The sequence below is a fragment of the Berghia stephanieae genome, chromosome 3, assembly GCF_034508935.2.
Source record: "Berghia stephanieae isolate SIO BIC M18660-M18661 chromosome 3, UCSD_Bste_1.3, whole genome shotgun sequence".
In the NCBI taxonomy this organism is placed as follows: Eukaryota; Metazoa; Mollusca; class Gastropoda; order Nudibranchia; family Aeolidiidae; genus Berghia; species Berghia stephanieae.
In genome coordinates, this window is record NC_088362.1 from 66,383,457 (window position 1) to 66,398,321 (window position 14,865).

Sequence of the window (14,865 nt, forward strand, 5' to 3'; positions counted from 1 at the left end):
TAATTTCAACAATCTTTGGTAAACACATAGTTGTTGGTATCAATCCTATTGTAATTTTGACGCTGATCGAGAATCTGAAGTCAAAACATTGAAAATCCGGAAAAATGAGGATGAGCAGACTCCTTCAGAAGACACAGAAAATAGGAATAGAAATGTTTTTGATTGCTTTCTTCATTTCAGAAGTCCCTTAAATTTTAATTGCAATAAAGCCGTTTTTCATGATTAATGAGATCTTTACCGGTAGTACCGTATTTCAGTTATTGCCAGATTTTACTTGATGAAGTCTTGGAGTACGATAGAATGGCGTCGGGCATTTGAATGTCTATTCATAAACAACAAACCCAGCAAAGGCTTTTTAACACAAATGGAACTTGCCAAATTAGATAAACCTGATTAGGTGCTTCTTTGGTCTTCTATCAATAACCAACTGGCAGCGAAAGTAACCCCATCTTATTTCAAGAAACAATAAAATACTCAACACGGAACGTTTCTTGCTCAAAATTCTCCTTCAGCCAATAACGACATGAGCATATTATTTGCAGGTCGGAATACCAAACGCAATTATAGACTTGTTTTCGCATTGTCTTAATGGAGAATGTTGCATTGGTCTGAGAGTATTTCCATTACAACATTGAGACCATAACAATTTGGGTTATTAGACTTGCAAAAAAAGTATACGTCGGCCAATATAATAAATCACGTTAAGTCAAGATAGCAGGATAATAGTTCTCGCCACGAAATTCAAGTAGGCTACCTTGCGTAGCATTTTTAAATACACGAGTAACATGATTTTCGTGTCATAATTCATCATATTTATGCATGGTGCGTAAAAGCTCAAAGTTTGCATAAAATGCTCATTTCCGTTCTGGTTGACACTTCAGTTCCTTTTTACCACAAACTAACTTTTCATTTTCATTGAAAAAAAATTAAAGGGCGTTGCTTAACTATGTCACCACCTTAGAACCATTTTAATCGTTAAAAACAGCAATTCTTTTCTGAGAAATCAACTTCAACCCAACGATGCTGAAATTTACACTCTCGAATTGCATTAGACGACAACTAATTGAGTTTCTAATCTTATTCAGTAAGCTAAAGACTAATTTGATGTCATCATAACCATTATTTAAAGCTTAAATTTAGGAAAATTCAAATGTCCTTTCTACAATTAATCAAGGCTTTACAAATGAAAACATGTCTAATATTATGTAGATGGGGCTAAACAATAGGAGCATTGCTTTCTAGGACAATGTTTATTTTTTGGGGGCAAACCTCTCTCAATATCCGACATTAAAAGGCGGGGATACTAAAGTCAAAGGAATGAAATTTTGTTTGGTTGTACAGCTAGACTAGAATATAAATTGACTGAGATTAGAATTTACATAATATACAGAGATACATGGTAACAGTGTTAACATTAAAAAAAAAACTAGATATCTGAAGAAAATCTCTTGGTGAAATTTCTCTCCACAAAGCAGTGAATTGCTGTTCCATACAGTTTGGTATCCACATTATGCCAAGTAATTTTCTCAGCTTACGACTGCGTCAGATTAATATTTTTACTCTGATATTTGGAATAGATTTTCTCTGAGGAACTAAAGTCCTGCGATTTATACATTAAGTGAGAATTTTTATTGAGAGTCTATCTATATTATCTTATTATTATGAGATACTCACCAGTTCTATCCGTTAGATCAATTGTATGAACCGAGACTAAATGATAATATCGAGACATGAAACTTAGGGGCTATTTCAGTACTTAAAAAAAGATAATTCATTATGGGGCAGCGTGGCTCAGCGATACGACTTTGCTTCGTACCAGAAAGGTACCGAGTTCGATTACCCGTTGCGCTGTGTGGCCTTGAGCAAGTTACCTCGCCCTAGCTCAATTTTCGGCGCTGCACTGCGGCTGACGCCTGGGTTATTCAAGTCTTCCCTTGCAATAGACCCTAGAGACAAATTTCCCCTATGGGATGAATAAAGGGACTTTTATTTTTAATTTTTATTTATATTTACTGTATATTTATAGTTATCTAAACATGAGGCTATGTGGTCTAGTGGTATGACACTCGCTTTCGGATCGGAAGGTCCTGGGTTCGAGTCTCGCGCTAGGCGCATAGTTGAGTCATTGGAAAAAAGCTCTTTACTCACTTTCTCTCACCGTGTTCAGGTGTAAAATGAGTACCAGGCCGTTAACAGCGTTGTCTTTGTCCGAAAAATTGTAATGTCGCCAAACAGGCGTCATGTCCTGTCCTACATGTTAAATGTTGCTGTTGACCAGGGACCCCTTGTAAAGCGCTTTGAGCACATTTAGTGGATATTACGATACATAAAGCTCAATTTAAAAGCTGAATTTTTAAAACTTTCTCAGGCCATTACAAATGTATGATGAAGGTGGTCTGTCAAATGCCTGTAGAGACTGACTTGAGATCAATGTCATCAAAACCTAAAGAAGAAAATTTACCGTTTGCCCAAATGTTCCCCAAAGAAATACTTGTCAAGAGAGGTTAGTGTGTTAGTCATAGATATCATTTAAGTTGATTCGGTGCCAAGATATTGCAGAAGCTTCAATTCTGAATATAAACCGCACTCCACGAATATTTGCTGCAGGTGGTAAAGGTTAGACATTAATGGCGTTACATTTAGAAGTACGTAAATTGTCAATTGTACTATTGAAACGAGAAGAAAAAATATCAAGACAAGGAACCTCTCATGTCATTTAACATAATTTCACTAATTTCTGTTGCAACCCATTATTTAAGAGAATTGGATAATGAAAATGTCCAAATACATTTCATTTGTCGTTCAAAATAATCTATTCCTCTTACCCCCCCCCCCTCCCTCCATCCCCCAAACCACCGCACCCTAAAAAAAACAACAACAAACAAACCCACAATCACAACAAAAACAAATAAAACAAGGCGGAGGTAAAATTCAGGTCGAGATCGAAGAAGAAAAGAAAGTGGATAGCCGTTGAACGTTATTTTTGTTGTTGTTGCGTTATTAATGCCAAAGTCAAAAAACAAGGCGATTATTGAAGCCATTTGGAATAGAAAATTGGGTTTGGCAAAAGTATATCACTGAATAGGGAAGAAATGTGTGATGTGAGTAAACTGGTTTCTATTTCATTGGTAGTGTAAAACCACTTTTCCGGAGGACTGGATGCATACCTTACGTAATTCATCCTCTGGTGTCAAAGTGATTATATTATCTTATTTTCTTGTCTAAATATATGCTGGTCGTCAAAAAAGGTCATTCATCCTTGCTCTTTAACGTCCCATAATCCTAAAAATCTGACTATACATCTTGCTACTAAAATAACTATGCCATCTACTGGTTAAGAGCGCTCAACGCTCTATTCCACGGGGCAAACGGAAATTCTACACCCCTTGCTGGACAGCAGAGTCGGAAGAGCTGTACCGAGAGTACCAGCAGACCCAGTCCCAGGACACAGCCGATAGACTACTTCAGTCTCTGGAGAGGGAAGGAAGCAACGGTGGCAGGAGACCGTGGAAAGTCTCGACTTTACACACTCCAGCCGCCACGCTTGGCGTTTGATAAAGAAATTGGACCCAGATCGGAATTTCGCGAAGGCTGCACCGGAATGCGAGGCAGACACAATTGCCAAGAATATTAAGAACCGTAGCAAGCGGGTCCCTAATCAGGCTTTTGAGCGCGGTGTCCGCAAGGCGTACCGTACGATTTTGGACTCGTTACCTGCGGAGAAGTCGGACTGGACGGCCCCGTTCAGTCCCCGAGAAGTGGGTGCAGCCATTAGCGAAGTGAAGAACGGCAAAGCAGCTGGGATAGATGGTGTATATCCCGATATGGTGACGCATCTGGGCCCCAGGGCACGGGCCTGGCTAGCAGAGGCAATGTCTGACATCCTTGCAAACGGAAAGCTTCCACAAGTGTGGAAGCATGCGAAGATAGTTGCCATCCTGAAGCCAGGGAAGCCGGCGAAGGAGGCAGACAGTTACAGACCCATATCGCTGCTGAGCTGTCTTTACAAATTGTTGGAGCGTGTTCTATTAAACCGATGGGGGCCGGTCCTAGACGCTGCCCTGCCACCTGAGCAGGCAGGCTTCAGGGAAGGGAGGTGCACCACGGAGCAGGTCATTGCCCTTACAGAGCATATTGAGCACGGGTTCGAGAGAAAACAGCAAACAGGTGCTGTGTTTATAGACCTATCAGCGGCGTACGATACGGTCTGGTGCGATGGGTTAATGCTCAAACTTGCAAAAATCATAAGGTGCAAAAAGACCTTGAAGTTGTTCTCTTCGATCTTAGGGGAAAGGCAATTCCACGTCGCGCTGGGAGACGTCACGAGCAAAGTTAGGAAATTGAAGAATGGGGTCCCTCAGGGGTCGGTACTTGCGCCAATGCTGTTTAACGTTTACATTAGCGATATGCCGAACATTTCCTCCCTGAGGCTGGGATACGCAGACGACTGGGCACTCGTTACTCAGAGTAAAGTGTGGACCCGTCTCGAGAGCGTACTCAGCGAGGACGTCACCAGACTCAAATCCTACTTTGACAAGTGGTACCTGAAGATGAACACTTCAAAAACCGTGGCCACTGCATTTCACTTATGCAGTGGTTGGCACACCCGTAAACTGAATGTCCTAGTCGGGGACCAGCCACTCCCATATGAGCCGCGTCCAAAATATTTAGGGGTGACGTTGGATCGCAGTCTTACCTATCGGGTTCATCTCGAAGGGGTTGCCCGGAAGATAGAGAAGCGGAATAGTCTTCTGAGGAAGCTGGCGGGATCGACTTGGGGCGCTAGCCAAGCGCTCCTGAGAACATCCGCCCTGGCACTATGCTATTCCACCGCGGAGTATTGCGCTCCAGTGTGGGGTAGAAGCAGAAACGTTGAGAAGGTGGATGTAAAACTTCGCAAGTCGATGCACATAGTGTCGGGAACGCTAGCAACAACCCCTAGAGAATGGGGCCCGGTAATGGCAGCGATCCAGCCCCCCGATGTCCGGAGGGAGACCATTACGGGAAACTGGCTGAGTAAGATCAAAGAGAGAGGGAATGGGGATACCCCTCTCATGCGCATAATGAACGGTGCCCCCGTTTCGAGCCGAAATAAGTCCCGGCAACCCTTGTACGCAGAATCCCTGACTACGGACAGAGCTGCACATACGAGATGGAAGTCGGTTTGGACGAATTCAATCCCTCGTGGGGCGGGGACCTACACTCCTCTAAGCTTGGTGAGAAGTTGCCAGGCTTTGATACCAGTAAGAGGAGACACTGGGTAGCTGCGAATCGGCTTCGGTCGAGGAGCTGCCTAACGGCCCGTGCGTTACATCAGTGGGGTCTAACTTCCTGTCCAATATGTCCACGCTGTGGGCAAGAACCCGAAACGGCAGAGCATCTAGTCGAAAGGTGTGTTGTGACGATGCTACCAGGCGGGTTCGCGACGGTGCACGAATGCGGACCGGACTTTGCTGATTGGGTCGATCGTCATAACATAATAGTGTGAACCATAAGAAGCTGCTGCCATCTTTATGTAACCTATTCATTATTAGTTCTCTGAAGGACTGGATGCATACACACTCCCAACGATTAGGAACCATAAGAGAAGAGGGTTTGACGTCACGACTTTTCTACCATATTTCCTCACTTCTAAGACAAATTAACACGAATATTAAATGTTCAAATTTTCACGGGGTGAATTCTTTTCATTAGATCAAACCATAAGCTCATAGCAGCTGGATGATGAAATCAGGATTTCTTAGCGATTGCAACTTGGCGACCACAAAATTGACCTCACTATCACACATTGACAAAACACCTTTTCTTATTTGGTTAAGAATTATTTTTTACTGTGATCGATTGAAATATTCCACATCTTCCAAAAAAAAAAAAACAACAAAACAACACAATTTTATACCCAAAACTTGAGATATGCCTTGTATTTAAGATATGGGGCAGCCGTGGCTCAGCGATACGGTCTTTGGTTCGCACCCAAAAGGTACCAAGTTCGATCACCCGCGCTGCACAGTGTGGCCTTGAGCAAGTCACTGCGCCCTAGCTCACTTTGCGGTGTTGCACTGCGGCCGAAGACTGGATTATTCCAGCCTTCCCTTGGAATAGACCCTAAAGACAAATTTCCCCCTGGTGATGAATAAAGGGAATTGTATTTTTTAATTAATTTTTTTTTCAATCGATTGATATAAGAAAATAAACATTTTCAATCCAATTTGTGATAAATGCGTTTTGCCAGCTTACATTTCTGGTAACAAAATAGTTTATTTTGACCCTTTATCAGAGGTGTCACTATATTATATTATTTCTATATCACTTGCATGTTTCAGGGACCCCTGTACAGTTTGTTTGCTTTGCCAAAGGCGGGAAACAGATGGCGTTTTGCACTTCATACAGCTGTGAACCACAGTCTACCATTCTTCAAATAATCATCCTCACGGGTGAGGACATGGGATGCTTTTGAAGTCCTTTTCTTATTAATTGGACTTTTTAGGAAGCTGTAAATTTGTAATGAAATGTGCAACCGAATATTTTATAAAATCATAGTATTTAAACTTATTTTAAAAAGAATAGATTGTAAACTTTTTCTTGAAATTTATTAGAACTAGTATTATATATGACACGTTGGACAACCCGTTTCTCTAACATTCCAACATTTGCAAGAAAAATATGTTAAAAAATAATTTTTGGATCGTGTTTACTTCTTTACATCAATAGAAGCAGCTTGGAAATCCCCGTAGGACTTGGAGGGTTTTAAATAACATTAACTTTTATATATAGCTATATCTATTAAATGTGCTCAAACACTTTACAAGGAGTATCAAGCAACATCAGCATTGGACAATTATGCCGGAGCAGGACAATTCTAAAGCGTTTATGTAACATATGTCTCTTCAATTGATTATGCAGATAGTGAAAAAATATGTATGAAACAAGACATAGTAACCCATAAAAATATCGGATACCAATGGCATAGCTCCGATATTGGGTTGAATAAAATTCAGAAAAAGTGTGGAGCGGACACTTGTATCAATAATGATGAGAAATATGTCCCCTCTCTCCCAACCAGGCGGAGGGTATCGTGTCAATTGTATTCAGTACTCTGATGTCACGCCGCCCGGCAACGACGGCCATCTTGGTTCTAAACAAAGAAAATCATTACCTTTTTATTCTTCATGCTGGCTAGAACTTTTCATATGCCTTGTGATCAGAAAGTGTAAAAGTCAAAACATGATCAAATTTGGGTTTTTTTCCCCTCTGGATACGCTTTATGCTCGCCGGAGACATATTTCATACGGGCGTCCGACATTGTTCCGATAGTTTCGAGCCAGTGTTACTAAGTTACCATGCGTCATTAGGAAGGAAGTGACGTTACGACTGTTGAAGAGTATTAGATCCTCTGAATTTTATTAAACGGAAGAAATGTGCTTGGAAAACGTACGACAAATTTCTATCAAAATAGTGAGGCTAGCAGAACGTTTTAGGTAACCTGAGTATAAACATGTTATTGTTTATAATAACAATTTTAAGCACATTCCTACTAGCAACATACAATTTTATTATCAATATATTATCTTTTTTATTTCAGGAATGGTAGAGTTTCAGGACCGCATCGTATCTACGGATGGAGCTGTCGAGGAAATTCCAATAACTTTGGTTTGTCGAGTCATAGATTACCAAGGGACGGTCCATACGAAAACTGGGCATATATTAATATTTAACGAAAGCCACAGTATGTTTTTACGCTTTCTTTCTGCCGGTGTTTTATTACTATTAATATAACGATTATGGTGACGCCATTTATGGTTATATTTTCTTGTTCATCTTCACTGTCTACATCGTTGTTGCCCCTGTCATCGTCGTCGTCATTGTTTTTATTCAATTGTTATGATACTGGAAATGATAATAAATATTCAATTATCTCAGATATTTACAAAGATAACAATGAAATGGATGGAAATTAATTTTTTGGATCACAGACAAGTCTCTCCCATTGTTAATCTGTTTATGGCTTTCACATCGCTGCTATTTATCTCTTAGTTTATTGTGCGCCGATGTGTTCTGGTGGTATGACACTCGCCTTCAAATAGGAAGGTCCTGGGTTCAAGTCTCTCTCTGCCGGGCGCATAGTTGAGCACCTAAGAAAAGGCTCTTTATTCACATTCTCATGTGTAAGTGCCTAGCCGTTAATAGCGTTGACTCCATGATATCGTCGGGCAAGCGTCATGCCTCGTCCTATCTGTCAAGTGTTGCTGTTGGCTAGGGACCCATTGTAAAGCGACTTGGGCATATATAGTGGATACTGCGCTATATAACAGCTCAAGACTTTTTGAGGGGGGGGGGTGGGGGGGGCGGGGGTGTTATATAGTTTTGGGTCGAATTCCAATTGACAGATTATAAATATAACCCAAGATTCCACTTTTTGACTAGCGACGATAATTTCAAATTGTTAAGCATCTAATTCGTCCATCATGATACTACCTCGAGGCTGTGGGTCACTAAATGTTTTTTTTATTTTGGTCACCCACAATCACTTTTTAATTTAACATTAATGTAGTGCAATGTCTTTTAAACGTGCTCAAAGCGCTTTACGAAAAGGACCTTGTTAACAGCAATATTTAACATGTAGGGCGAGACATGACGCCTGTAGGGGGATATTACACTTATTTTCAGATGTAAACAGCCCAGTTAACGTTCGGGTATTCATTTTACACCTGGGTTCGATGAGAAAATATGATTAGAGAGCCTTGTGCTAAGGAATCAACCGTGCGCCGCTAAGAGAAGGACAGAGGGCCTTCCGATCCGGAGGCAAGTGTGATATCAAAAGGCCAATAATAACATTATTTATAAATGACGTTGCTGATCAGATGCAGCTGTTGAACCCATAGTTTGCCCTGGAATCAAGAACGACTATGGAATTCCTTGGCCGACTGGCAATGCTATTGATACGTTTACCTTACCATGTCACCAGGGCTATAACGGTGAGTAGATGCCTGAAACAATGACTTGTATTTATAGAAAAGTGATAATGATGACGGTAATAATAATAATAATAATAATAATAATAATAATAATAATAATAATAAAATAATAAAATAATAATAATAAATAATAATAATAATGATATTAATAATAATAATAATAATAATAATAATATAATAATAATAATAAAATAATAATAATAAATATAGATCTTTATTATCCATAAATATGGCAATTTGGCATTTAGTTACACTTGTTATAATGTTATGTGATAACTATAACAATGAACAGATATTTCACTCCTAATTATTCTTTCTCTCTCTCTCTCTCTCTCTCTCTCTCTCTCTCTCTCTCTCTCTCTCTCTCTTTCTCTCTTCCTCTCTTTCTTTCACGCGTGCAATATACACAACATAAACATAAACATATTCATTTCATGTTCAATTCGTTACATTTGTGACAATTCGACAATAAATATTATCATCATTATCAATTGGTCAATTAATCTAACAATAAATAAATTAATCAGTCAATCAGTCAACGCATCAATCCTGGGTTTTGCTGTACCATATGAAATATTCAACATTTTTATTGCTGATGGAACGAGCGTTGATTTATACTTGTCACCAAAATCAAGAAAATCCTACACGACAACGATTTACACCAGCACATCACCGAGACAACACACCAGGCCGGCAACATAATTGATTGGGTCATCTCCCCTGTGTCAAGTAATAGAATAAGAAAGACCGAAGTTGTTGACCTAGCGATATCCGATCACAAAGTTTTATTTGTGGATATCGCATTAAAGAAAGTTGATCTCCCGAAACGAAACATAACAACAAGGAATTATAGACAAATTGATATCAGTGGTTTACAAGATAGCATTCGTGACGTCATAAATGAGGTTAAAAATATAAACGACTTCAACAAAGTATTGAGATCTATTATTGACCGTGAGGCACCGCCACAACGTCGGGTGGTATCGAATCGACCACACTCGCGATGGTTCAATTCCGAGATAAAGGAATTAAAGAGAAAAAAGAGACAGGCTGAAAGGAAATAGCGAAAGAGTGGCCTAACGGTATTTAAGGATATATACAAAGCAGCTAAGTCGGCTCTTTATAACGCCATCACATGCGCAAAAAAGGCCCACTACAACGAAAAATTTCAAAGCATTACATCTTGCAAAGAACTGTTTTCCACCGCAAACGACCTTCTTGGCAGTAAGAAATCCACACCCCTTCCAGCGTCTAGAAATAACACCGAACTAGCTCAAAATTTTGCCATTTCCACGACAAGATAAAATCCATTAGGGAAAACATTGACAATACATCATCATCATCATCGTCACCGAGCTTTGGACCATTCCATGGAACGCCACTACATGTTTTCGATCCAGCCACTGAAGATGAAGTGAAGTCAGCCATTTTAGATAGCCCATCAAAATATTGTGACTTAGTAGACCCCATCCAACTAGTATTCTTAAGACTTGTATTGAAGAACTGTTACCAACAATAACTGAACTTATAAATAATTCGTTGGTCTCAGGTAGTGTCCCCGACTCGTTTAAACGTGCCATTGTTAAACCACTATTAAAGAAGTCCGATCTAAATGTAAACGAACTGAAAAATTACAGACCTGTCTCCAAACTTCCATATCTATCCAAAATGCTTGAACGCATTGTGTTAAAAAGACTTTTGTATCATATCCATCTAAATAATTTAAGTGAAAATTTCCAATCTGCCTATTAATCACATCATAGCACTGAAACTGCCCTTTTAAAAGTATGCACTGATATTCTTAATAGTATTGACAAAAATCATGTCTGTTTATTGACCATGTTGGACCTTTCGGCTGCATTTGACACCATTGATCACGAGATACTTATTAAACGATTAGAAATTACTTTTGGAATAAGAGACATTGCGCTTAGTTGGTTTAAATCATACCTAACATCAAGATCTCAGTCGGTTCTGATCGATGGCGCAGTATCAGAAACATTTCCTCTAAATTACGGCGTTCCGCAGGGGTCTGTCCTTGGTCCTGTTTATTTTTACTCTTTATACTCAACCTCTTTCGGATATTTTTGTTAAAAATAAATTAATGTATCATTTCTATGCTGATGACACTCAGATCTATGTAAGCGATATCCCTAGTAATATCCCATCATTGATTACCCGTGTTGAAGACTGTATTAGAGATGTTAAATGCTGGATGGAAATTAACAAGTTAAAGCTGAATAATGAAAAGACAGAGGTGATGGTGTGTGGTAGAAAAAGTGTTTTGAAAGATGATTTTCTGAAGTTTACTCTAAATATAAATGGGTGCACAATTAACCTCTCAACGTGTGTGAAAAACCTCGGGGTAATTCTAGATCAACATATGACTATGCAGGCACAGTTTGATTCTCTATGTAGAAGTTTGACAATAGGATGAAAAATAATTGCTTCAGTTAGACCTTTCCTAACAAGAGAAGTAACATGCAAACTAATAACATCTTTCATACTATCTAAAATAGATTACTGTAATTCGTTAATCTCGAATGTAAGCAACGATAAAATATCACGCCTTCAAAGTATCCAGAATGCGGCTGCTAAATTGATTTTAAGAAAGAAGATAACATCCTACTCGTTGCCACTTTTGTATGAGCTGCATTGGTTACCAGTTAAAGTGAGAATCGAATTCAAACTAGCAGTATTGTGCTATAAGTGCCTTAATGATCAAGCACCATTGTATATTACTGAATTTTTAGAAACTTATAAGCCAACGAGGAGTCTACGTTCTGCACTAGATTCTACAAAATTAATTGTTACAAATAAATATAAATATAAATTTTACGGCGGCAGATCGTTCAGTCACGTCGGACCTTCCATCTGGAACTCTCTTCCTAAAAGAATAAGAGAAGCGCAGTCCTTATCAATATTTAAATCAAAGTTAAAACACCATCTCTTTGTTAAAACACATCTTGATTAATGCATCTTTGTAATTTGACCCCAATATGAATGTTAATTTAGTTTATGTTACTATATCATTATTTTATATTATTTCCGTATTTGACATAGCATGTGGATGTATTATAACATATCTTGTATTAATGACTTTATGTTTAGTTATTACATTGTTGTATAATGATAATATTATGTTGATGTAGTTTGTATAATGTTTCATTTGTATAATAATGTCACTGTATTATTGTTTCGCGCATTGAGCATCACCCAGTGATGAAAATGCGCGTTATAAATGTCATGTATTATTATTATTAGTTCTACATTTAATCTGACAAAACCTTCTCCCAGATGGTAAAAGACTAAATTCAAGGTATAAAATATGTTTATTGTTGGTAAGTGTGAATGCTTTCCTTTCTATCGCTTTTCCATGAATTCTTTCTACTCCATCAAGAGGATGGTTTATTATCTTTGATGCCTCTTTGATTGATTTTGAAATCTTTGATTTACCTTTAAGTCGGCATCCGCCAAACCATATGGTGCAGCCAAACGCAATTACACTTTTAATCAATGAGTCATAAACTCTTAACATAGTTTTCTTCCCTACGTGAAATGTTCTCAATTTCCTTGGGATGTATAATCTTTGGGCAACTTTCTTAGATATTATATTAATATGTTGAGAGAAATTGAAGGAACTATCAATGGTTATTCCTAGATAATAAAAATATTCAACTATCTCAATATCATTATTATTATTATATTATTATTATTATTATTATTATTATTATTATTATTATTATATTATTATTATTATTATTATTATTATTATTATATTATTATTATTATTATTATTATTATTATTATTGATTATTATTATTATTATTATTATTATTATTATTATTATTATTATTATTATTATTATATTATTAATTATTATTATTATTATTATTATTATTATTATCATTATTATATTATTATTTATTATATTATTATTATTATTATTATTATTATTATTATCATTATTATTATTATTATTATTATTATTATTATTATTATTATTATTATTATTAATTATTATTATTATTATTATTATTATTTTATTATTATATATTATTATTATTATTATTATTATTATTATTATTATTATCATTATCATTATCTCCAACATCAACATAATCGTGATTATCAGCATCGTCGTCGTCGTTGTTATCATCGTTATGAGCATCATTTACACCAAAGATACTAACAATCGCAAATACTGCTATAACCGTGACTGACTATCATCGAATCATTCTTTGTCATTGCACAGGCTTGATCACAAGGCAATGCAGTCCATATTATAATGTGTGGAAAAAACCATCGTTGTTCAACTGTACAAGAAGAGACTTGCTACCGGTCACACACATGGTATTTATCTTTTATTGTTCAGTCGACTCGTTGTCATTGCTCTGTTAAATGTCTTTACCAATAGGGTTCCAACGGTTTAATGTCACTTCTTCTTAAACACGCTCACGGCAACCAAAAGTGGTTCTAGTTGGAAATCGGTAAAACGCACAAGCCTCCCTCTCCGAGCGATGTCGACACTCGGGTGCAATCAATGTGTTCATAAATGCAGGTTTGACATCCGAACCCATTTATGGGCCTAGTTTAACATTGTTGTAATGGGCAGTATTTTGCACGTTATTTTGAGATTTCCATTACAGCAATGAGCCCATAAGGAATTGAGTTATCAGACCTGCAAATAAGGGGATGTCAATTGCAAAACATTGAAAAAATTTGAGCAAAGAAATATCCGATATATTTGATATTTTAAAAAGCAATTGTGCTGGTAAATAATGACCATTACTAGAAGCTTTCTGTTGAGTATGGAACAAACAGGGCCGTTTCTAGGAAAGTTGTGACGGAGCACTCTTTTTGTTCCGATTGCTTTCAGATGGAAATGTGTGATACTGTTTCACTATCAATCATATTCCTCTTTTTACTTAATGCTAGTGCCGCGCTGAGGACCGGTCCCACGGTCTTTTAGCTGTGAACCGAGGATCGGTCCGATAGTGGAAGACCGGCGGCGGTCCTCACTTCTTATCACATTTGAACGGTCTCGCGCCATACTACCTCCCCAGCGATTCGTTGGCTCGGTTGCCTATCTTCCACCAATCACCACCCATCCCACTTAATTAATCACACCCACCCCCCTTTGCCATACACTAAACGACACAGACGACCATAGAGGCAGACGACCACCTCCCTCCACTCCGCAAACCGCCCTTTCGTGTGTGGGATGGGGGGAACAGGAGGTACACGCCTTGGACGATTCCATTATACGGGGTAAATTTCAAAATTTACTACACCATAATGATCGCAATGACAATGATCTATGATGAAGGCATGACCCCTCTTCTCTAATGGGTTATTGTTTGAAATGCATGTGACTACTAAAGATGTTTGTGTGTGTGTGTGTGTGTGTGTGTGTGTGTGTGTGTGTCGAACCTAGCAAGTAGCAAGTCCGGTTTTTTTGTTTTCTTTTGTCCATCTCTTGTCACCACTCCTTTCTATCGCATTGTTCTCATTTAAAATAATACAATAATATTAAAATTTCGTTTGGTGTTTTAACTAATCAAATAATATGAGTTTCATTAGTTTCTTCCTTCCAAAAAACCCAGTTATAACGTCTGTATTTTAAAAAAGTCCAATAGAATATTTGGGGACCCCGATAGCTCAGTTGATAGAGCACTCTCTTTGTACGCAAAGGGCCAGAGATCGATCCCGGGTGCAGTCGAGTTTTTTCTGAGTCCCTGTCTACTCAGCAGTGAATGGGTAGCTGGGTTTGTTAGATCTGGCGAAAAGTCACCATGGACACCACTTATTACTTATTAACTTATTACCGCATCCACCCCTTTTATTATAACTTCACGTCTCTCTCTTACTCTTCAATGCTCGCTGCCCT

The 14,865-nt window shown here is 38.1% G+C and overlaps 1 protein-coding gene across 1 annotated transcript in view; it reads left to right on the forward strand.

Annotated features, from left to right (window-relative positions):
- Positions 1–898: 898 nt before the first annotated feature.
- The window catches only part of LOC144968240 (adhesion G protein-coupled receptor L1-like), a 27,355-nt gene continuing 13,388 nt past the window's right edge, over positions 899–14,865 (forward strand). The window contains exons 1-6 of the mRNA XM_078906391.1: positions 899–1,084; positions 2,369–2,503; positions 6,324–6,434; positions 7,583–7,726; positions 8,862–8,975; positions 13,231–13,328. Coding sequence (XP_078762517.1) covers positions 1,021–1,084; positions 2,369–2,503; positions 6,324–6,434; positions 7,583–7,726; positions 8,862–8,975; positions 13,231–13,328 — 666 coding nt within the window. The 5' untranslated portion in view covers positions 899–1,020. The remainder of the gene's footprint in view (positions 1,085–2,368; positions 2,504–6,323; positions 6,435–7,582; positions 7,727–8,861; positions 8,976–13,230; positions 13,329–14,865) is intronic.